The following is a 25,684-nucleotide window of genomic DNA, read 5'->3' on the forward strand; positions in this document are numbered from 1 at the left end:
GGGACGGCTCCCACGGGAAAACTATTGCCCCAATCCCTGCAAGATTAAATCCACGGGTACCTCTCGGCGTGGGGAATCTTTTCCTAAATCACTTCCCGCATCGAAAACGAGGGGAAAAGGTCGGTTCGCGACCCTGACTGTTTCGCGTGATTTTCAAAACGCTGTATTAAGTGAGCCTATTATAGGATCCATGCGAGCTTTCTACCATCTACATCTCGGCGTCCCGCAACTATTACTCATTCACATGTAGCCCCGAAAACGCTTAGAAGAGGAAAGCCGACAAGGGTCAATAAACTCGCCGAAACGGAAAAGTGTGCCACGGGCGCCGCGTGATTCCGTTCCGCGTGAAAATATTCCCGGCCATAGAGGAGACCGTGGGACACCTTTTTGCAACCGAATATGTGTCTCGAATTTGCTCCCACGCGGCGCGCAAAATCATGCAAGGAAAAAGCGGACATGGCCAAATGAACTCTCCCCCACGGCCCTCGAAAATCGGCCGTCCTCCGCTATGTCGTGCGCAGGGGGGTACTCACAGACAGGTTCCATCCCGAGTATATGGAGACAGCTTCAGAGAGGCTCCAGGAGCCTGGAGAGAGGCTGAAAACCCGCAGTTCGTGCCCGACTGACGGGAGCCTCATCCCGGATCGGATTTTTCCGACGAATACCCCCAAAACATGGAGGTCCAAAAAAATTTTTAAAAAAAAAACTCAGAAAAGTTTTTTTTTTAATACTTTTTTTTTTTTATATATATATTTTTCATTAAAAAAAATTGTTTTTCAGTCCCATTTTGGGGAAAGTCGATATTGGGGAATGTTTAACCAGGGAATCAACACAGGAATGTTTAACCAGGGCCCCAACACAGGAATGTTTAACCAGGGAACCAACACAGGAATGTTTAACCAGGGAACCAACATGGGAATGTTTAACCAGGGAACGAACACAGGAATGTTTAAGCAGGGAACCAACATGGGAATGTTTAACCAGGGAACCAATATGGGAATGTTTAACCAGGGAACCAACATGGGAATGTTTAACCAGGGAACAAACACAGGAATGTTTAACCAGGGAACCAACATGGGAATGTTTAACCAGGGAACGAACACAGGAATGTTTAACCAGGGAACCAACATGGGAATGTTTAACCAGGGAACCAACATGGGAATGTTTAACCAGGGAACCAACATGGGAATGTTTAACCAGGGAACCAACATGGGAATGTTTAACCAGGGCCCCAACAGGGGAATGTTTAACCAGGGCCCCAACAGGGGAATGTTTAACCAGAGCTGTTGGTGCAAAGGGTGGTACAAGTAGTTAATAGTGCTGTCAGGCGATAAAAAATTATTTATCTAATTAATTCTGTTTTGCTGGGTCTTCTCCTCTATATAGCTGTTTTTCCACTTCTTTCTGTATCTAATTAATTACAGGATTTGGATTTGTAATTAATTAATCGCATAACCATTTTATGCCTGATATTCTATATTCTATAAAAGAAATTCAAATTGCATGTGTCCGGATGGCAGAATTCAGTACTGTATCTACAAAACCTTCTGTTTAATCATCTTTCATTTATTAATTTGCTTAGATTTGTCAGGTCTGGTCAATTTTAGCATGGTGTTATTCACAGTCAAAGATAAAAAAAAAAAATTTATTGATATTCTCATTTGGTTCATTACAATTTACTCAAGCCTAGTAACAGACACAGTATTTCTGACACTGGGAATACATTCCCTGAGATCCATAGATGTCCCTAGAATCAGATACCAAGAACATGCAAATGAACCACATTAAAAAAAAGTCTGTAAATGTGTATTCTACGTTCTTATGGAATGAATGAGATACAAATTTATTAAAAGAAAAAGAAAAAAATCTTTAATTAATTTTGAGTTAATTTTCATAACGCGATAATTTGCTGTGTAATTAATTAATCTAATTAACGCGATAAACTGACAGACCTAGTAGTTAATAATACAGTTGGTGGAGACCAGCCTTGCCTTGTCATTACTGTTGTAGTCCATGAACACCAGGTCGTATTTCCCGAACACCTTGTCAAAGTTGGCCCGATGCTCCCAGTCGTTCTTGGTCTTGTCCAGGAATCTGCGGCAGAAGAAAGGAGCCCCTTTTTCCGTAAGTTTGTCCAAACAACTTTCTGAACGTCTCTCTGAAAACTCTTTCTTCTCGTTATACAAACTCACTTTTTCTTGAACACGTCCTTGGCCTTCGAGAGATCTCCACCGCAGGGTGTCAAACTGCTCTGTCCAACCTTCCCCACTGGAGGAGCAAAGTACAGATCAGGAGTTAGGTGTTTACAATCCCTGCGTTGCCCCACTACATGGTGGAGCCTCTGCCCTAGGGCTGGGCGATATGGCCTAAAATTAAATCTCAGATTTTTTCACACCACATCCGATTTACGATTTGAATAGATTTTTTTCTCTTAAAAACTAGAAACGCCAAGGAAATCATTCAAATAAGCTTTGTTTTAATTTTACACAAAAAAGTATCAAACCAAGATGAATTTCCCTATTGGGATTGAAGTGCAAACCTAACTTTCACCAATCTTCACTTAAAAATAATATATACATATATATATATATATATATATATATATCTATATATATATATATATATATACATATATATATAAAAAGTTACTCTTGATCAAACAAAGATGAATGTCCCTATTGGGATTAATAGTGCAATAACTTGCTTTTTCACCAAACTTCACTTAAAACAAATAAAAGGTGCCTCTTGATCATCAAACAAGAATGAATTTCCCTATTGGGGAAATCTGCCCCCTCTGATCCACACACTGAAGCCCTGGTGAGCAGTAGCCTACCTCTGCCCACTCTCATCCACACACTGAAGCCCTGGTGAACAGTAGCCTACCTCTGCCCACTCTCATCCACACACTGTAGCCCTGGTGAGCAGTAGCCTACCTCTGCCCACTCTCATCCACACACTGTAGCCCTGGTGAACAGTAGCCTACCTCTGCCCACTCTCATCCACACACTGAAGCCCTGGTGAAAGTCAAGTCAAGTAATTTATTTATATAGCACGTTTAAAAGCACAAGAGCTAGGCCTGCCGCGATAAGCAATAAATCGATTAATTGCCGCGATAATTAAAATGAATGCAATGATTTTGACGGGCGCGATTAATTGCTATTTGCGCGTTTGTTTTAATGAGGCGGACCCAGTGCCCCTTGTCAGTCACTGTCCGTGTTGGGAGGCGGGCCGCTGGCTTTACTACAGAGCACAGCACAGGAGCTCCGTGGGGCTAACGTTACCCCTCATTGTGTCTATTCTACTAGCATTAACGTTACTCATACAAACAGAGTAAACACAGTTTTCAATCAATCAATCAATAACAACATTAACGAGACCCTCGTTGTGTCTATTCTGCTAACGCTAACGTTACCTCTCATTGTGTCTATTCTACAAGCGTTAACGTTAGCTAGGCTGTCTATGCTAACGTTAACATTAGGCTAACAAGCTGTAACGTTACCAGTCGCGTCTATTTGCTAACGTTAGCATTAGGTAATAACCGGTTTAAAATGGATGGTGATTACCTCACGTTGTGTCTATTCTACTAGCATTAACGTTACTCATACAAACAATCAATAGCGAGTTATATTGATCACGCTATGTACGATAGCCATGCTAAAACGCTAGCACAACATTAGCACCTAACCTAACAACAAGCCTTAACAAGTCAGCGATCTTTTTGCGAGACTAAACTCTCCGCTCGGTGGCAAATTGTGTTGATGTCGGTTTTGTTTAATCAATAAATGAGGCAGAATACACAGTGACTGTATCCTTTGTTTATTGCACTTGTGCCTGCTGCAAACATAATGATTATGAAATCCTAGAGACGCGTCTCTATTCTGACCAATCAGTGGTCTGCAGTGTTTCACGTGACTTTTCTGGTACCCAAAGTACCTGATAATCACAACAATACTTCCGGTCCGGTCGGTGGGCTTCAAAATAAAAGTCTAAAACACAGGAAAAGACGGAGCGGTGGACTTCAAAATAAAAGTTTTGGGAAATAAATGTCTCCAAAAAAAAAATTCTCTAACCGGTCGCAATAATATCGCTTATCGCGATATTTTCGGGGGCAATTAATCGCCCAGCAAAATGTGTTATCGTGGCAGGCCAGAGCCAACCAAAGTGCTGTACAATCAAAGCTTAAAATCAATGTCCTAATATAAAATACACAAATACAAAAATACAAAAAGGCACAGCAGGACAAGACAGTACATTCAGAGAATAGGACAGTAGGACAACACACGGATAGGGGAACACAAAGTACAGTAGCACACGGGGGACAGAGGAGCATAAGAATAGATACAAGAGGGAGGGGGCAGGATAAAATTACATGGGAGTGTGTGAGTTAGGGTGTGGAAGAATCAGGGTTTATTGAAGGCCAGGGAATAGAAGTGGGTTTTTAGACGGGCCTTAAATGTCTCCAGCGAGGGGGCAGATCGGATCTCCAGGGGAAGCTGGTTCCATAGCTTGGGGGCCACGGCCTTGAAGGAGCGATCGCCTCTCTTTTTGAGTCTGGTGCAGGGGGGGACCAGCCGAGCCTGGTTGGAGGATCTTAGTGACCTGGGTGCTGCGTAGGGGGTGATGAGCTCGGTGATGTATAGGGGTGCTGCACCCGATAGTGCCTTAAAGGTGAGGAGGAGGATTTTGAAGTCTATTCTAAGTGGGACTGGGAGCCAGTGTAGGGAGGCTAGGACTGGTGTGATGTGCTCTCTCTTTCTGGTGCCGGTAAGGAACCTAGCTGCAGAGTGCTGGACCATTTTGAGGCGGGACATGGCTGCCTGACTGATGCCGGTGTAGAGGGCATTGCAGTAGTCAAGGCGTGAAGTGATGAATGCATTGACTACTGTAACTGAGGGGTACAATTCCCTGACTGTATTACTAGATATGATACTTACTACCACTACCTTTGTACTTAATATTCGGCCACCCAGTACACGGCATAAATATATTATCATGAACACTCTCACGTAGATGAAACGGATCCAATACAAATGTACGAATTAGAAACAGGTCTTTATTTCCTACACAGCGATGGTGTGTAGAATAAACACTTAATCACTTAATTACATTTATGAATTGAAATAGTATGCACTTTTATGGCAAGGAGTATTCGTCGGTATATCAATAGATAATGTCCAATCTCTGAAGGCGCAGGTGGTAAACATACGACCTGGAACAGTTAAGGAATAACAGCAATGATACTTTAATGATTATAGGCTGGATACACTAGAGGGGGTTAATCCGGTCGCTTGTAAGCCGACAGGAGTAGGAGGGGGGGGGGGTAGAATCCAGCTGCCTCGTCCGGCCAAGGGTATCCCAGGTGAACCCACTGTAGTGCCGTTCAATGCGCCGGCGATCCTTGGACCACAGATGAAAGCAGGTGGACTCTTTGTGGGCCGGCTCTCTCCGGTCCACGGGGGAGAGATGTGGAGAGACCTCGTCTTGCAGAGCGTCTCCTCACCTTGCGTCCTCTCCAGGGGGGGGGGGTTCCAACACACGGTAGTGTCGGGGGTCTTTATCCATAGAATAATCAAAGTATCCAAAGCATAATCCGTGCCTGGGAAGGCGGGCTGTCGTCGGTAGAATAATCCGGTATACAGGTCCACTCGCTCGTCGGCTCTGGGGCTCCTCGGGTGCAGCTTCACATAGGGTCAACCACCCTGGGTAAGCAGCCAGTTCTCTGCCCGAAACGATGGGGTACTGACTACGGTAGTATTCTCACCGCACGAAACACTATATATTACCAGACTATTATTAGCTTAATAGACTACGTCCAACTCGACGATATAGTGCCAAATATGACTATTCAAATATTAATATACACGATGTCTCAATACCGATGGTAGGCCGAACTTGGCCTTACTCCCACACGTGGCATCGCGGGGAGGCTTTACGTCTGTGACTCTATTGGAGGGTAAGAAACTGGACTGAAAAGAAAGTCCTACTTTAGTAGCGCAGTATATATACGCACTATGAACAAATAGTCCCATTAGTGGTGCGGTAGCCAAATTCCTACGCGGAACTAGGACTTGTTCGTACATGTCGAGCGGTACGTTTGAACTGGGTCTGAGGGGTATGGCAGCCTGGCACCAAGGTCTCGACCAATAGTAGAATGGAGACTATTATGGGATGTTCAGTAGGCTAGAATGGATATTCAATGCATATTGTACAAGGAATATACAAGGGATATCAGGGAATATTAGAGAATATACAAATACAATTAAATATATATATATAAATAAATATATATATTCGGTTTAATCTGGCCCTTCACAACAACTACCGTTTCCAGGTCGACGGGTGAAAGGATTGGTTTTATTTTACTGATGTTGCGGAGTTGGAAGAAGCATGACTTGACTACGGCATTTACCTGCCGGTCGAATTTGAGCTCTGGGTCAAAGATTACACCCAGGCTCTTGACGTGGGGTTTGAGGTGGGTGGAGAGTTGTCCTAGGCTGTTGGAGTGTTTTGGTGGAAGAGGGGGGGCCAAACAAAATGATCTCTGTTTTATTTTCATTTAGCTGTAAGAAGTTGAGGGCCATCCAGCTTTTTATGTCCCCAAGACAGTTTTTAAGAGAGTCTAGGTTAGCTGTGTCAGAGGGGTTGAGGGGAAGGTAGATTTGGGAGTCATCGGCATAAAAGTGATATGAAATGTTGTGTTTCTGGATGATTTCGGCCAGAGGGTGAACATAGGGCTGGGCGATATGACCAAAAACGTTATCGCGATAAAATTATAAAATTATTTTCATATAACTCGATATCGATAATTATCGTCGATATAATGTCTGTCAAGTTTAATTAACTTATTATGCCCGGCGCCGATGGACTTGTTTTTCTGCTGCGAATGTCTCGAGTTGATGTCGTCATCAGTCCGCGCACGTTAGCAGTTAGCCAGAGCGAGACAATCCCATGACAATGTACTAGTAAATATCCCTAAAATACTCTGTTCCGCCCCAATAAATTGCAACGATGTCCACCGTATACCACACACTACTATAACCGTGGCATCAGAATTCACGCCACATACATACTCGGCACGTAAATATATAAAATTGCGCCGTGCAAGCTATTATCCTAGCCACGCATGTATCCAAATGTCCTAAATATCCCTAAAATACTCTGTTCCGCCCGAATACATTGCAATGACGTCCACCGTATACCACACACTACTATAATCGTGGCATCAGAATTCACGCCACACACATACTCGGCACGTAAATATATAAAATAGTGCCGTGCAAGCTAATTATCCTAGCGCCAGCCTTGAGTCCTAAACCAAAACAGTGGCGCATCTGGAGCTGTGGTGCGTAAGCACGTCACGTCATCACGTAAAGCACGTCACGTCATCACGTAACGTTGGTTGTTGTTAGTGAGTGTGTTGAGCCGAGGCTGCAGATGGATGCATCTCAGGCTGAGCGGAGCCAAACTTGGAAAATCGATATATCGAAACTTTGCGACCACGTTTCATGTTTATTTCGAGGAAATAATTTATCGCGATATTTATCGTTATCGTTTTATCGCCCAGCCCTAGGTGAACAGTAGCCTACCTCTGCCCACTCTCATCCACACACTGTAGCCCTGGTGAGCAGTAGCCTACCTCTGCCCACTCTCATCCACACACTGTAGCCCTGGTGAGCAGTAGCCTACCTCTGCCCACTCTCATCCACACACTGAAGCCCTGGTGAGCAGTAGCCTACCTCTGCTCCACCTCATCCACACACTGTAGCCCTGGTGAGCAGTAGCCTACCTCTGCCCCACCTCATCCACACACTGAAGCCCTGGTGAGCAGTAGCCTACCTCTGCTCCACCTCATCCACACACTGTAGCCCTGGTGAACAGTAGCCTACCTCTGCCCCACCTCATCCACACACTGTAGCCCTGGTGAGCAGTAGCCTACCTCTGCCCCACCTCATCCACACACTGTAGCCCTGGTGAACAGTAGCCTACCTCTGCCCACTCTCATCCACACACTGTAGCCCTGGTGAGCAGTAGCCTACCTCTGCCCCACCTCATCCACACACTGTAGCCCTGGTGAACAGTAGCCTACCTCTGCCCCACCTCATCCACACACTGTAGCCCTGGTGAACAGTAGCCTACCTCTGCCCCACCTCATCCACACACTGTAGCCCTGGTGAGCAGTAGCCTACCTCTGCTCCACCTCATCCACACTGTAGCCCTGGTGAACAGTAGCCTACCTCTGCCCCACCTCATCCACACTGTAGCCCTGGTGAACAGTAGCCTACCTCTGCCCCACCTCATCCACACACTGTAGGCCTTGGAGCCTTCATCCTGCAGCAGCTGGATCAAGTAGTATTTGTTGTTGTTAAACTGAAGGTTTGTCTGCAAGAGCAAATGACAGAAGGTGTACTGTACATCAAATCATATGACAAATTAATTAATTCAGTTACTTGACATTTTGGGACAGCTGCATGCAACCTGTGAATTATCACCGATAGGAATTCATTAACTCAGTGAATTATCACAGATAGGAATCCATTAACTCAGTCAATTATCACCGATAGGAATTCATTAACTCAGTGAATTATCACAGATAGGAATCCATTAACTCAGTCAATTATCACCGATAGGAATTCATTAACTCAGTGAATTATCACTGATGGGAATCCATTAACTCAGTGAATTATCACCGATAGGATTTCATTAACTCAGTGAATTATCACCGATAGGATTTCATTAACTCAGTGAATTATCACTGATAGGATTTCATTAGCTCAGTGAATTATCACCGATAGGATTTCATTAGCTCAGTGAATTATCACCGATAGGATTTCATTAACTCAGTGAATTATCACCGATAGGATTTCATTAACTCAGTGAATTATCACCGATAGGATTTCATTAGCTCAGTGAATTATCACCGATAGGATTTCATTAGCTCAGTGAATTATCACCGATAGGATTTCATTAGCTTAGTGTTGAAACACGACTCTGTCCTCACTGGAGAAAACTGGTGGGTCACAAACGACACATGGATACTAGGGGTGTATTTGTACCGAACCGTTTTGCTATGGGACCGCCTGTTCAGTATGCGCTGTGTACCGCACGAATACAACGTTACTTCGTGTGGAACTAAATTTAAAACTCCCAGTTCACCCCCTTCCCAAAATCTTACTTGCGCAAAAGGGCCGGATGTTGTTCGTTCAGCCCATGCACACCACTGAGAGATTACCTGTAATTTAGCATAGCCTCATAGTATGGCAAACACAAACACCAGAGCTAGAAGACCTATCTACAGTTTTTATAATGTAATTGTTAAAAAAAAATTATTATTAATTTTAATATAGAATATTCATTGACGGCCCTACTTAACAGTAACTGCACACTACATCACCCCTGAGTGGAACATGGAAAGCCAAACTTTCCCCCACTGTACCGAAAACCCCTACTGAACCGTGACTTCAAAACCAAGGTGCATACCGAACCGTAACTTCAAAACTGAGGTACGTACCGAACCGTGACTTCAAAACCGAGGTACGTACCGAACCGTGACTTCAAAACCGAGGTACATACCGAACCGTGACTTCAAAACCGAGGTAGATACCAAACGGTGACTTCAAAACCGAGGTACGTACCGAACCGTGACTTCAAAACCGAGGTACGTACCGAACCGTGGTTGTTGTGTACCGCTACACCCCTAATGGATAATCATTTGGATGGAGTTGGTACCATTTTGTCCTGCAAGAGATTCGTTATCGCTTCCAGTACGTCCTTTTCAGATGTCCTGAAGTAGAAACATCTCCTCTACATATATAGCTTAACATCAGGCTCTTGGTGCCAATACAGTACAAGAGTATTGAGATTAACACAACATTATAGTCTAGGGTTAGAGTTAGGGTTTACAGGTCAATGTGTGCTGTAGTGTGGGTGTTGATTGCCAATGGCCTGCCACGATAACACATTTTGCTGGGCGATTAATTGCCCCCGAAAATATCGCGATAAGCGATATTATTGCGACCGGTTAGAGAATTTTTTTTTTGGAGAAATTTATTTCCCAAAACTTTTATTTTGAAGCCCACCGCTCCGTCTTTTCCTGTGTTTTAGACTTTTATTTTGAAGCCCACCGACCGGACCGGAAGTATTGTTGTGATTATCAGGTACTTTGGGTACCAGAAAAGTCACGTGAAACACTGCAGACCACTGATTGGTCAGAATAGAGACGCGTCTCTAGGATTTCATAATCATTATGTTTGCAGCAGGCACAAGTGCAATAAACAAAGGATACAGTCACTGTGTATTCTGCCTCATTTATTGATTAAACAAAACCGACATCAACACAATTTGCCACCGAGCGGAGAGTTTAGTCTCGCAAAAAGATCGCTGACTTGTTAAGGCTTGTTGTTAGGTTAGGTGCTAATGTTGTGCTAGCGTTTTAGCATGGCTATCGTACATAGCGTGATCAATATAACTCGCTATTGATTGTTTGTATGAGTAACGTTAATGCTAGTAGAATAGACACAACGTGAGGTAATCACCATCCATTTTAAACCGGTTATTACCTAATGCTAACGTTAGCAAATAGACGCGACTGGTAACGTTACAGCTTGTTAGCCTAATGTTAACGTTAGCATAGACAGCCTAGCTAACGTTAACGCTTGTAGAATAGACACAATGAGAGGTAACGTTAGCGTTAGCAGAATAGACACAACGAGGGTCTCGTTAATGTTGTTATTGATTGATTGATTGAAAACTGTGTTTACTCTGTTTGTATGAGTAACGTTAATGCTAGTAGAATAGACACAATGAGGGGTAACGTTAGCCCCACGGAGCTCCTGTGCTGTGCTCTGTAGTAAAGCCAGCGGCCCGCCTCCCAACACGGACAGTGACTGACAAGGGGCACTGGGTCCGCCTCATTAAAACAAACGCGCAAATAGCAATTAATCGCGCCCGTCAAAATCATTGCATTCATTTTAATTATCGCGGCAATTAATCGATTTATAGCTTATCGCGGCAGGCTTGCCATCCTAGTTATCTTAACATTTTTGTACCTGGTTCAGCATCACATCATAAACTTCATTTCCTTCATTGTAAACATAGGCCTAGGAAGAAGAGAAAATATAGAGATAATTAACAGTCCCAAGCATGGAAATACTTAAGTACTTAAGTTCTTTCAATATCATTTACTTTTATACTTTTACTTTAGTAGAACTATAAATTAAGGACATTTACCAGAGTACCATTCGATCAGGATATATCGACTTGTACTTAAAGGAACATGCCAACTTTTTGGGAAATTAGCTTATTTGCCATCTACCCTGGAGTTAGACAAGCAGATACATACCCTTTTCTTCTCTGTGCATGCATTAGGCTTAGGGAACAGCTGCACCATTAGCCTAGCTTAGCGTCATTCACTGGAAGTAGCTGTGCCAGTGTAGCCTAGTTCCCAACAGTCACGAAATACACTCCAAATTAGGGCTGTCACGATTCGTCGACCTAGTCGACAAGTACATTTTGTCGATTTGCATATTCATGATCGACGCATCGTATTGTTAAATGTGCCTTTTGCAGTGGAATTGGCAGACATTCAAAGTCATAACATGCGCAATGTGTAATCTAACTAATGCGCAGTGAATCACGTTCAAAATAGAATTAACTTCTCTTAAGACCACTATTCGTGATTCCGCCTAGAGCCAGGACAGTCACATAACTTCCGTGTTTCGCTCCAGCTGGAAGCGAGGGGCTGAGCCTGGCTGATACCCACACTTTACAGTTTAGAAGCAGCTTGGCAGCTCCAACCCTGCGTTCTATAGCCTGTGATAACTCCTCTTGGGAGTTGCGCTGTTTCTATGTAAACTCTGAGAAACGGGTCCAATAAATGCGTCTTTAACATGATTTATATCCTCGCCATTACTATATGGCTGTTGCGGTTAAACACCTTTAGTTAGCTGCTAGTGCTAACTAAGCTAAGCTAGCTCACAGGCACGGGATAAATCAGTTTCATGGAGTTCTAATAGTGAGGAAAGGGGGGGGGGGGGGGTCTCTCTCTGTACGTTCAATAATGATGATGATCAATGAAGTAGCCAAAATGTACACTATAAAAACTAACTTGATAGTTGATGATAATAAATATTTCACTTCATTAGCAAAAATATTGTAACATCATTAAGTCTGCTATAAGCTATTCGCCCTCTCGTGTGTGTATGTGTGCATACATTTACTATATGCTACTCTTTTTCACATGGATTAGGCTAATTAGCTTTAACAATCCTGATTCCTGAGCCTATTTTATTCAAAAGGAAGATATTGATTTAAATATGTATAAAGCCTATATATAAAAAATACATTTTAATCGTATCTCCTGTGCTGTCACAAGCATTACCATAGCGTGGAGTGGAGCGAAAACACACAATACATATAATAATTCATGGAAATATACTAAAAAGCTATTTATGGCCAGTAATAATCTCTCTGGCTGGTAGTTTTTTTTTTATCTAAAAGCTAAAAAGGATGAGGATTCTCATTAACTCATTCACTGCCAGCCATTAGCCTTATGCCGTTCTAGCTGGACCACGCTTTAAAGTACAACAATTCAAATTTAAAGTATACAATTCAAATAATCAAATTGTGCTTAGAGGGAATTATTTTCACCGGACATTATGACCGGAGAGATTAAATATGTCGGACTTCAACAGATTTTGCCGGTCAAATAACGGAAACCCTGGTATATCCGTATGTTGTGTATGTCATAAATGTCATTATCAATTGAAAATGGGGGATCCTGATGTAAACAAGACGAAAGTAACACGTGTCTGTCCGCTAATGTCACACGAGAGAGAGAGCGAGAGAGCCACCCCCCCCCCCCCCATCCGCATGCGCAGTAGTGCACTGCGCGGTACAGGCCCCGATGCCCCGCCCACGCACAGTACAGGCCCTGACGCCCCACCCACGCACAGTACAGGCCCCGCCCAGACATTGGGCTCTGCAGATATACCCTATTGCTTTTAACGGCAACATACAGGTCCGTGACACTGAATAGAATATTAAAATCGATATATACGTGATTGGCGTTCAACGGTTGTCGAGCAAACACGTATATATACGTGGACGGTGCAGATTGAGTTAAACATTTTGAAATATTCAATTGAAATAGATTTTTCTGGTAAATTAATGGTTAACACTTTCTATGCCACTCACGAGTTTTCTCTGAATTATTAATATCTCGTTGAAAGCCACTCACGAGATTTCTCGGAATTTTTTTTTTCCTTTTTTTTTTGCGATCTGAAATCATATTGCATCACGCGAGCCTACCCTAGTCTACCCGAGCGCCGCCGGCGATCAGATGTGGAAAAAAGCGCCCCCTATCGTCTCCCAGATGACATAAGGGATTTTGGAATGGACTCAATGAAAATGGATGGGGAAAAAAATCCTGTACTCCACATTTTCCAGTCCACTGATGCAGCCGGGGTTATCAGAGTTCATTCTGGAGCCTCTGAGCCCCGCGGAATCATGTGTACTACTGTATCACGTTGGATCTATACACTTATCGATTTTTTCGAATGGTGATCAGGAATTTGGAATATACCAGTTGGATACCATCTGATGTCAGGTAAGGAATCTATGTTATCAGTGTTAGGATAATCAGACTCGTTTTGATGAAGTTATAAGCTGTTTTGTGAAATGGGCTCTATCGGTTTCACTGTAAAAATCTAAGAGGAAATGAACACGGCGATTATCCGTGCGCGGCTCGAATGTGCGTGCGTGTACGTATAATATTGATCATCTAGCGTTTATTTGAAAACGATTCATAAATAGGCCGACAAATATCAACGTTCTGGAATATTCCAGTAAAAGACGATTATCACAGAATGGCCCAGAATGGACAGTTTTTTAACCTCAAAACGGGTGCTTTTCAAAATGCTCTCAAACGGAAATGAAGCGATAAAAAACCAATCTGCCTTAACAGCACTGACTGGAAAAGGATTCTTTGATAAGCGACGGGCAGATTAGACACATAGCCATAATTTAAAACATAGATTAGGCGATATTAAGCGTAACATTGGCGCCGATGGTGGCATTCAAGAGCTAACTCTGGCGCCACCTTGTGGCACTGAAAGTGTTAATGATTAATCGACTAATCGATAAAATAATTAACTGATTAATCGATAACAAAATAGTCGTTAGTGACAGCCCTACTCCAAATAACTGTTGTTTTTTGAAAAACAGGGCTTTTGAGGTGATAAAATCACTGCGCCCAGGCAGCAGTGGTTTGGCAAAAAATAGTTCAGAGTATATATCTGCTTAGAAAACGAAAATGTCTAATTATTAACATTGTTAACACGAACCTAAACTAACGTTACAACTAACCTAAAGTTAGTTTAGGTTCGTGTTAACATTAGATAATGTACAAAATAAAAATGTTCCGCTGCTATAAACATCGCACTTTTATTTTGAAAACCCCAGAAAGGAAGTCATTAAATTTGCTTTACCATCCTGTTCTGTGTTAGCTCCGGTTAGCTCCGAGCGTCCAGTAGTTAGTAGTATATTATCAATACCAGCCATTGGATTACTGTTTTCTAAATTGGGGAGGCTTTTAATCATCAAGGTAAGAGGATTTTAAGTCATGGTATCCATAAACTTCAATCGGTTCGGATCCTTTGAAGGAATGAGAATATCAACAAACCTGTAGGGAACGTCAGGCTACTGTCCTGCCTCACTTCTAGTGATGAAGCTAAGCTATGCTAACGGAGCGACTGTTCCCAAAGCTAAATGCACGCACAGAGACAAAAAAGGTATGTATCTTCTTGTCTAACTCCAGGGAAGATGTTAAATAAGCTAATTTCCCAAAATGTTGGAGTTTTCCTTTAAGTAAATGTAAGGAAATGTGTGTAGTTTGTCCATCACAGCTAGTCTACTGTACCTTGCCCACTTTGGCTTTGCATTCAGAGTCCACTGGAGCCTTGCCTTTCATAACTACCGTCTTCACGATCTCTGTACAAAGGAGCAGTGGCAACACATTAAGCAAAACATGGTGTTTTCCATAAATGACAAACGAACACCATATGCTGCTCATCACCATATGTTGAGATGCCTAGATTAAAGGGGAACTCCAACATTTTGGGAAATTAGCTTATTTAACATCTTCCCTGGAGTTAGACAAGAAGATACATACTTTTTTGTCTCTGTGCGTGCATTTTAGCTTTGGGAATAGACGCTCCATTAGCATAGCTTAGCTTCATCACTGGAAGTGAGGCAGGACAGTAGCCTTACAGTGCCTTACAGTGTATTGCAAGGTCTGACATTGACCAAACTTGATATGCATGACCTTGGTGGGCTCTAGGTCAACTCCTGAAAAGGGGGTCAATGTCAGACTTTGCAATCAAAAGTTAGGGGGCTAATAACCCTTGCCATAATTTCAGTGCGCCCCCTAACTTTTGATTGCAAGGTCTGACATTGACCCCCTTTTCAGGAGTTGACCTAGAGCCCACCAAGGTCATGCATATCAAATTTGGTCAATGTCAGACCTTGCAATACACTGTAAGGCACTGTAAGGCTACTGTCCTGCCTCACTTCCAGTGATGAAGCTAAGCTATGCTAACGAAGCGTCTATTCCCAAAGCTAAAATGCACGCACAGAGACAAAAAAGGTATGCATCTTCTTGTCTAACTCCAGGGAAGATGTTAAATAAGCTAATTTCCCAAAATGTTGGAGTTCCCCTTTAACTACATATGTTGATAGGCCTAGATTAACTACATGTGTTGATGGGCCTAGATTAACTACATATGTTGATAGGCCTAGATTAACTACATGTGTTGATGGGCCTAGATTAACAACATGTGTTGATAGGCCTAGATTAACTGCATGTGTTGATAGGCCTAGATTAACTACATGTGTTGATAGGCCTAGATTAACTACATATGTTGATAGGCCTAGATTAACTACATGTGTTGATGGGCCTAGATTAACTACATATGGTGCTAGGCCTAGATTAACTGCATGTGTTGATAGGCCTAGATTAACTACATGTGTTGATAGGCCTAGATTAACTGCATGTGTTGATAGGCCTAGATTAACAACATGTGTTGATAGGCCTAGGTTAACTGCATGTGTTGATAGGCCTAGATTAACTGCATGTGTTGATAGGCCTAGATTAACTACATGTGTTGATAGGCCTAGATTAACTACATGTGTTGATAGGCCTAGATTAACTACATGTGTTGATGGGCCTAGATTAACTACATATGGTGCTAGGCCTAGATTAACTGCATGTGTTGATAGGCCTAGATTAACTACATGTGTTGATAGGCCTAGATTAACTGCATGTGTTGATAGGCCTAGATTAACTACATGTGTTGATAGGCCTAGATTAACTGCATGTGTTGATAGGCCTAGATTAACTACATGTGTTGATAGGCCTAGATTAACTGCATGTGTTGATAGGCCTAGATTAACTACATGTGTTGATAGGCCTAGATTAACTACATGTGTTGAGATGCCTAGTTTAACTACATGTGTTAATAGGCCTAGATTAACTACATGTGTTGATAGGCCTAGATTAACAACATATGTTGATAGGCCTATATTAACTGCATGTGTTGATGGGCCTAGATGAACTGCATGTGTTGATAGGCCTAGATTAACTACATGTGTTGAGATGCCTAGATTAACTACATGTGTTAATAGGCCTAGATTAACTACATGTGTTGATAGGCCTAGATTAACTACATGTGTTGATAGGCCTAGATTAACTACATGTGTTGAGATGCCTAGTTTAACTACATGTGTTAATAGGCCTAGATTAACTGCATGTGTTGATGGGCCTAGATGAACTGCATGTGTTGATAGGCCTAGATTAACTACATATGGTGCTAGGCCTAGATTAACAACATGTGTTGATATAGGCCTAGATTAACTACATGTCTTGATGGGCCTAGATTAACTACATATGGTGCTAGGCCTAGATTAACTGCATGTGTTGATAGGCCTAGATTAACTACATATGTTGATAGGCCTAGATTAACTACATGTCTTGATGGGCCTAGATTAACTACATATGGTGCTAGGCCTAGATTAACTGCATGTGTTGATAGGCCTAGATTAACTACATGTGTTGATAGGCCTAGATTAACTGCATGTGTTGATAGGCCTAGATTAACTACATGTGTTGAGATGCCTAGATTAACTACATGTGTTAATAGGCCTAGATTAACTACATGTGTTGATAGGCCTAGATTAACTACATGTGTTGATAGGCCTAGATTAACAACATATGTTGATAGGCCTATATTAACTGCATGTGTTGATAGGCCTAGATTAACTACATATGTTGATAGGCCTAGATTAACTACATGTGTTTGAGATGCCTAGATTAACTACATGTGTTTGAGATGCCTAGATTAACTACATGTGTTGATAGGCCTAGATTAACTACATGTGTTGATAGGCCTAGATTAACTACATGTGTTAATAGGCCTAGATTAACTACATGTGTTGATAGGCCTAGATTAACTACATGTGTTAATAGGCCTAGATTAACTACATTATGTTAGTGTTGATAGGCCTAGATTAACTACATGTGTTGATAGGCCTAGATTAACAACATGTGTTGATAGGCCTAGATTAACAACATGTGTTGATAGGCCTAGATTAACAACATATGTTGATAGGCCTATATTAACTGCATGTGTTGATAGGCCTAGATTAACTACATATGTTGATAGGCCTAGATTAACTACATGTGTTTGAGATGCCTAGATTAACTACATGTGTTTGAGATGCCTAGATTAACTACATGTGTTAATAGGCCTAGATTAACTACATGTGTTGAGATGCCTAGATTAACTACATGTGTTGATAGGCCTAGATTAACTACATGTGTTAATAGGCCTAGATTAACTACATGTGTTAATGGGCCTAGATTAACTACATGTGTTAATAGGCCTAGATTAACTACATGTGTTGATAGGCCTAGATTAACTGCATGTGTTAGTGTTGATAGGCCTAGATTAACTGCATGTGTTAGTGTTGATAGGCCTAGATTAACTGCATGTGTTAGTGTTGATAGGCCTAGATTAACTACGGCTTTTGTATGCTTGTATTTCATCAGTAGTTCCATAGATTTTAAATCAAGGATGGGTGTAGAATAGAATAGAATAAGACCCTACAATAGGGTTTTAACAGTATACTACAGAGTTCCATAGATTTAATTGAAATCACAGATCAGTGTTTCTAATGCTGTAAGAATATAAAATACAATAGAATAGAAAAAGACAGTGTAATAAGATAGGATACTACACAATAGTAAAAGGCTCACTCACAACATTTTACTAAATGAAATCACCCATGGTTATGTGTTGTGCTCTACTGATATGGATGTTGTGTCCTGGGTATGGCGGCCAAAGGCAATTTTCAAGGTCAAGTTCTTTATTGTCAAATACACAACAATACAGGGGGCATTGCAGGTCATGAAATGATTGCGTTTCGAGCTCAGTCTCAACAGTGCACAATTAAGAAACAATGAATACAAGAATGGTAACAATAGGTGGTAGTAGTAGTAACATCAAATAAAATATAAAAGAGGTAAGATAAAATAGTCAACTATTTACAGAAAGTGTCTTGCGTGTAGTGTATGTGCATAAGGTAGAGTGCAGGGTGTGTGTCCAATAAAATATTTTTCATGTTGTAATGTGTGTAGACAATAAAGTTTTATTGTGCTGTTATTATATTGTGCCCCCCCCCCCCCCCCCCCCCCCCCCCCCACATTATCACAGAAGAAAGTACCACCAACAAGAGCCATGGAAACAGACAGGTTTACGTTGACGTACCTTTACTCTCCACCTCTTCTTTAGCCTGTGGAGCTTTCCTCTCACTCTTTCCCCCTCCTCTCCTCTTCTTGGCAGCCGGCTCCACCTCCACCTCCACCTTCACCTCTGCCTCCACCTTAACTCCAACATGACTCCCGTTTTCATCCGGTAAGTTGCTCAAACTCTCTGGATGGGGAGGGGAGGTTTGAGGGAAATATTTTAAACTGCTGTTAAAATGTCAAGACAGATGAAGACAATCTCTCTCTCTCTCTCTCTCTCTCTCTCTCTCTCTCTCTCTGACCTGACCTGGCTTGACTTGATGAGAGCGTATTTTCCTCTTGTACTTGGTAGCCGGGTTAATCTGGACCATCTTCTTCAGGTCGACCCGATAGGCGGTTCCGGAGCCCAGGGTCAGAGTGACTGAGGTTTCCCCGCTGGAGACAGCTGTGTCCAGTAAACTGCAGGCTGGCGGAGGGTACGGCTCCCACTGGCCTTGGTCCCCCTCCCACTGCCACACTGATGAGGGAACGACAGACAGAACGCTAATGACAACCACCAGAGGGAGACAGAACGCTAATGACACAACCACCAGAGGGAGACCGGAAGCTAATGACACAACCACCAGAGAGAGACAGGAAGCTAATGACACAACCACCAGAGGGAGACCGGAAGCTAATGACACAACCACCAGAGAGAGACAGGAAGCTAATGACACAACCAGGGGAGGAAATTAGGCCACTTTACTGGCCAAATGCTGGTATTTTTTACGTTTGGCTGGTAAAAAAAATCAGATACCCGCCAGTTGGCTGGTAAGCCAAAAAGTTAGTTTACTCCCCTGCTGGCGAGTATACAAAAAAATAAAACATTCTGCAATCACTGCACTGGCAAACGGTGCGCGTCTTCTGAGTGCTCGCTTTAGTTGACAGTGCCACGAGAGCACTGCACAAGACCACCCGCGGACATATAATGTTTAATAAACGTTTGCGCAGTACTGGCCAACCCGCGGACATATAATAATAAAAGTCCCGCGGTACTAGGCTAGCCATCAGGAGCACTCGCAAACAGATAACGTTAAACAGCAGAAGATGGAAAACAGACAGACTGACCAACGGGGAACTGCATCCAACCCTAGTACAACCCTCGAGTATAAGTTACTAAGGACACATTTAAATCACAGAGGTGTAATGTTAGTCTACTGGAACTGTATACAGTGGTTAGCTTCTAGTTAGCGTTTTAGCTATAGCTGCTTGCTAGCTAACGTTAGCCCCGTGTGCTCAAAGCAGCCAGCTAGGTGTATCTGTTATGACTATAATGTTTCCAAAAAAGCACCGGACTACGACGTAAGGTTAGACATTTTATTTCATGCTCAAAAGCCCCTGGCTTGCACATCGCAGTCACGAAAGGGGCTAGCTCAACCAGTGCACTGTGCACAACAGCACACCAACCCAACTGACGTTACCACAACACTTGACGGTACTTCACAGCACGGTCGTAAGACCACCGTGCTGTCTTAAAGGCACAGTGTGCCTACCCAGATGCATACACAACATTGACGCGGCTTGACATACAAAGAAGTAATTATCACAATTAGCGATTTTTTTTGTCTGGTAAAAAATCTGTTTGGCTGGTAAAAAAAATCAGATACTCGCCAGTTGGCTGGTAAGCCAAAAAGTTAGTTTCCTCCCCTGGACACAACCACCAGAGAGACAGGAAGCGAATGACACAACCACCAGAGAGAGACAGGAAGCTAATGACACAACAACCACCACAACCACCAGAGAGACAGAAAGCTAATGACACAACCACCACAACCACCAGAGAGACAGGAAGCTAATGACACAACAACCACCACAACCATAGATAGAAGCTAATGACACAAGTTCAAGTTCAAGTTCTTTAATAGTTGTCATACAGAAGTACAGAATACTTTCATACAAAATGCTTCTTACTGTTACGCTCCAGAGACTGTGCTAGACAAGATAGTATCAAATAACATAATAACATAATATAGCACGAATTTAGAAGAAGAAAATGAGGTCACAGTGTTCGGTATAGACATATGTACAATGTTCTGAGTTACCATATAATATACAATACACAATACTATGCAGTGTACTAATGTACAGTACTATCTAGTGCAAAGCAGAAATGGGATGAGGTACAATTTTAGGTACAATTTACAGTAAGGTGTACGAGTTGTAGTGCAATCCTTCATCCATAAATATAAAGTGTGGGGAGTGGGTGCTACAGTGTGTTTGTTTAAAGTGGGTGTGTGCTATAAGTGTGTGGAGTGGGTGCTACAGTGTGTTTGTTTAAAGTGAGTGTGTGCGTGTGGATGTGTGTGCTATGTGCGTTTGGTGGTTGTTGTTGTGTAGTGTTCATTCATTGTTCGTTTAGCAGCCTGATGGCCTGGGGATAGAAGCTTCTTCTGAGTCTTTCTGTGCTCGCCTTGAGACTCCTGTATCGCTTGCCTGACCGCAGCAGTTCAAAGAGGCAGTTGTTCGGGTGACTGGAGTCTTTAATGATTCTCTTAGCCTTGCCCTTGCAACGCTTGTAGTAAATGTTCTGGAGGGTGGGGAGCCCCCCTCCAATTGTGCGTTCGGCTGAACGTGTCACTCTTTGTAGTCTGCTTTGGTCTTGTGCAGTGCTATTCCCAAACCAGGAGGTGATGTTGCCGGTCAGGATGCTCTCTATTGTACATGAGTAGAAGTTCTTAAGGATCTTCTGGCTGACTTGGAACTTCCTTAGGCGCCTGAGGAAGTAGAGGCGTTGTCGTGCCTTCTTCACAACACTGTTAATGTGTGTGGTCCATGTCAAGTCCTCGGATATGTAGGCTCCGAGGTACTTAAAGCTGTTGACTCTCTCAACCGGTGCCCCGTCGATGCTGAGGGGGCTGTAGTCCTTGACCCCCGACCTCCTGAAGTCCACAATCATCTCCTTTGTTTTGCTGACGTTCAGGGAGAGGCTGTTTTCCTGGCACCATCCCGCCAGGACCTTGACCTCTTCCAGGTAGGCCCTCTCGTCGTTGGCAGAGATCAGGCCCACCACCACTGTGTCGTCAGCAAATTTGACGATTGTATTGCTACTCCGCTGAGCCACACAGTCGTGTGTGTACAGGGAGTAGAGGAGGGGACTCAGAACACAGCCCTGGGGGGCCCCTATGTTGAGGGTGATGGATGAGGAGGTGCAGTTGCCTGCTCTCACCACCTGGGGTCTGCCAGTCAGGAAGTCCAAGACCCACTGGCAGAGGTCATAGCCCAAGCCCAGGTCCCTGAGCTTGGCTATGAGTATGGAGGGGACTATGGTATTGAATGCCGAGCTGTAGTCGATGAATAGCATTCTCACATAGTTCCCCTGCCTCTTGTCCAGGTGTGATGCTGCTGTGTGCAGCACATGGGATATGGCGTCCTCCGTGGACCTGTTGGGGCGGTATGCAAATTGCAGGGGGTCCATGTTGATGGGGAGGGAGGAGCAGATGTAGCCCTTTACTAGCTTCTCAAAGCACTTCATGGCTATGGAGGTGAGAGCTACAGGGCGGTAGTCGTTGAGGCAAGCAGGCTTGGATTTTTTGGGTACAGGGATAATAGTGGACTTCTTCAGGCAGGTGGGGATGACAGCCTGTTCTAAGGACAGGTTAAATATGTCAGTGAATACTGGGGCCAGTTGGTCGGCACAGACTTTTAGGACGCGGCCGGGGATGCCGTCTGGACCTGCTGCCTTCCTGATATTCACTTTTTTAAAGGTCCGCCTCACCTCATGCTCTGTTACCCTGAACACTGCGCCTCCATCAGCAGCCGACCCCCCCCCCCCCCCATTGCCGAGGCTTGTGAGCTGGTGTTGTTATTACCAGCATCAAACCTCGCATAGAAGGTATTGAGGTCATTTGCTAAGGAGATGTCACTGTTCAGTTTGAGGGAGGCGCCTTTGTAGTCTGTCATCGTTTTGAGCCCCTGCCACATAGCTCTAGAGTCAGCTTGTTCAAACTGGAGTTCAATTTTATCCCTGTAGCGTCGTTTGGCCTCTGACACTGTCCTCCTTACGTTGTATCGCGCCACCTTGTGGTCATTCATGTTGCCTGCCTCTAGGCCGTCGTTGTATGCTTTGGTGCGCTCTCTCAGAGCTTCACGGACGGATTTGTCTACCCAGGGTTTTTGATTTGGGTAAACTTTCATTTTGGTAGTGGGGATTGTTTCTTTCACCCTAGTACAAACATAGTCCAGCACTGTCTCCGTGTAGACATTAATGTTATCTGTGTCACGGAACACATTCCAGTCTGTGTGGTGAAACACTGACCGGATCGTCTCCTCTGACGTCACATCCCATTTCTGCACCTCTCGCGAGACTACGGGAGTACTTTTAATTCTCTGTCTGTACTTTGGTGAAAGAAAGATGGACGCGTGATCTGACTTACCAAAGCCACTATCAGAATGAGCCTTGTAGCCACCTTTAAATTGCGTGTAACAGTGATCTAGGATGTTACCGCCTCTGGTGTTGCAAGTCACATGCTGATAGAAGTCAGGCAATACCTTTCTCAGATTGGCGCTATTGAAATCTCCCAGAACTAAAATGGCGGCGTTAACATTCGCCACTTGGATTCTATTTACCTCGTTGTGTAGTCTGGAGAGCGCAACCTTGTTGCTGGCTTGCGGTGGAATATACACTCCGACCAGGACGATCGCCGTTAACTCCCTCGGGAGGAAGAAAGGACGACACTTGATGGTTATATATTCCAGTTCTGGGGAGCAGTGGTTGGATAATTCCTTCACGTTAGTTGGATCACAACCACCAGACCAGAGAGACAGAAAGCTAATGACACAACCACCAGAGAGAGACAGGAAGCTAATGACAACAACCACAACCACAAGAGAGACAGAAAGCTAATGACACAATCACCACAACCATGATAATAACCCATCACAATATTTGCAAAGACCAAACATGCTGAAAGACATGATTTAGTTCAAAAGTGAAAGTAACATTTCCCCTTAACTCTTTGGGCTAGGGCTGGGCGATATGGAAAAAAATCATATTGCGATAACGATATGATAATGTTATCATATTTCTCGATATCGATAATTATCGAATTGTTATAAGTATTAAAAAAAAAAAAAAAAAAAAAAAAAATCGATTTTTTTTATTTCGATATTCGATATCGATTATTAAAATATATCGCAATATTTATCATTATCGTTATATCGCCCAGCCCTACTTTGGGCGACAAAAACTAGTATACTCCTCGTGTTTCGTCGCCAACGAGTATACTCGTTTTTGGATCCTTTGATATTTTTCCTTTGATCCCCATTCTAAACACTCGCTCGGAGCTGCCTGGGTCTCCCTGGCACAGCTGCCTACGTTGGAATTGCAAAGATGATCGAATCCTGCCAGGTGGCAGTATCGCCTACCTTTTGAACTGGGGATATCAGTTGTCTTCCAGTACCGAGTTACCTCCGGCTACTTCCGCCTCGGAGTGGATCAGGACATAGCAATCGGCCGGAGATTTGGTGCCTCGCTCAGACCTATTCTTTCCCGTATGGTAGCCATGCCCAATATACACAAGTAATTGCGATCGCCATGGGACGACTGGGATTTATTCATTTTGAAGTACCTTCTGACTGAGGTAAGGTCTATCTTAACACTTTGGCGACCAAAGTCCTGCGGCGATTTATAGTCCAGAGGACCGAGCGTTGTCAACAAACCGATGTACTTTCTAACAGCTATATATATACTTTATAGTATTGCTATCTGTCCATTCTCATTGTCACTTGAGTGCATAAACCGTGCCTTCATAATGGCTTAAAGAAAATAAAAATCCATCGGTTGGTTGTCATTTTATAGCGCCGTGAATATAAGGTTTATCGCAGTTTTCGCCTCGTCTTTTTTCTGGGGAGCTAGATAATAGGCTAAAGGCTAGTCACGTTATATCAAACGCCATTTCTGCTGTATATATACGAATGAAATAAAACAAACTGCGTAGCATCCGGACTATTACAGAGCATCTATGGATGAAATGGGGGCGGCGGGGCACGGCGATTACTATTATTGATTAGCAATACAGTGTGCGTTCAAGTAGCCATTTTCACTGATCGATCATGTTGCGTTTTAAAACAATGTCCAATCCAGCTGTAATTTGGGGGAATAGTATCCTACCGTCAGCCCATGTGATCGCCGGCAGCATTTCGTCATTAGACATCGGAATCTGGTAGATCGATATGTCCATTGGCTGATCATAAATCCCATTATTCCAGGCTGAAATCTGCGTTCGGTAACGTGATCAAAGATTGAGGATGTTCGGCTGGGATCGAGGCTCATATGAAACGCCCACAGACAGTAAAAAAAAATGTCAATCGCCCTCAATGATACTGCAGTGGAGCGATGGCGCCCCTAAGCGGATCTGGCCGGTATTGCATGTTTCGAAAATCAAATATGCGGGTAGGTCCTGCAAGTCGATCGGGGACGTTAATAGCGTTATTAATATGGAATAAAACAATAACAACTCGCCACGAGTTAACTCGTGGCTCTGGTCCACAACGCATGGCACCGTAACACGTATAAACTCGTGGCTGGTCCTTAAAGTGTTAATAGGTAACCTGCTGGTATTTTTTTGGTTTTTGTTTTGATCCACTTTTACTCCTCCGTGTTTTTCTCCCATCCCAATTTAGTCGTTATGCCAATTCCCCCCTCCCCTTCCTGGCCGTTGGTCGCATGTGCCCCCCACTGGTCGGTCTAGGGAGCCCTGAAGTCAATCAGATGCTTCCTCCGAGACATAGGAGACAGCCAGCAGCATCTTTTCACCTGCCAGTGGCACGGACTCTCATTGGGTGAGGTGTAACGTGTGGGAGGTCACACTACCCTCGCCATCCCCCTCCCTCGCTGTGCTGGCGCCCTGA

The 25,684-nt window shown here is 43.4% G+C and overlaps 1 protein-coding gene across 3 annotated transcripts in view; it reads right to left on the bottom strand.

Moving 5' to 3' along the window:
• The window catches only part of parp2 (poly (ADP-ribose) polymerase 2), a gene marked incomplete at its 5' end in the record, with an annotated part of 93,742 nt that overhangs the window by 65,350 nt on the left and 2,708 nt on the right, over window positions 1-25,684 (bottom strand). For 2 of the 3 annotated variants that reach the window (XM_084326792.1, XM_084326793.1), the window contains 7 exons: window positions 1,992-2,094; window positions 2,193-2,268; window positions 8,283-8,379; window positions 11,046-11,096; window positions 14,915-14,985; window positions 18,819-18,983; window positions 19,104-19,313. In XM_084326792.1, the coding sequence (XP_084182918.1) occupies window positions 1,992-2,094; window positions 2,193-2,268; window positions 8,283-8,379; window positions 11,046-11,096; window positions 14,915-14,985; window positions 18,819-18,983; window positions 19,104-19,313 (773 nt within the window). The remainder of the gene's footprint in view (window positions 1-1,991; window positions 2,095-2,192; window positions 2,269-8,282; window positions 8,380-11,045; window positions 11,097-14,914; window positions 14,986-18,818; window positions 18,984-19,103; window positions 19,314-25,684) is intronic. The other variant, XM_084326794.1, reaches the window with a different exon arrangement.

The sequence above is a fragment of the Notolepis coatsorum genome, assembly GCF_963971535.1.
Source record: "Notolepis coatsorum genome assembly, chromosome: 13".
Lineage (NCBI taxonomy): Eukaryota > Metazoa > Chordata > Actinopteri > Aulopiformes > Paralepididae > Notolepis > Notolepis coatsorum.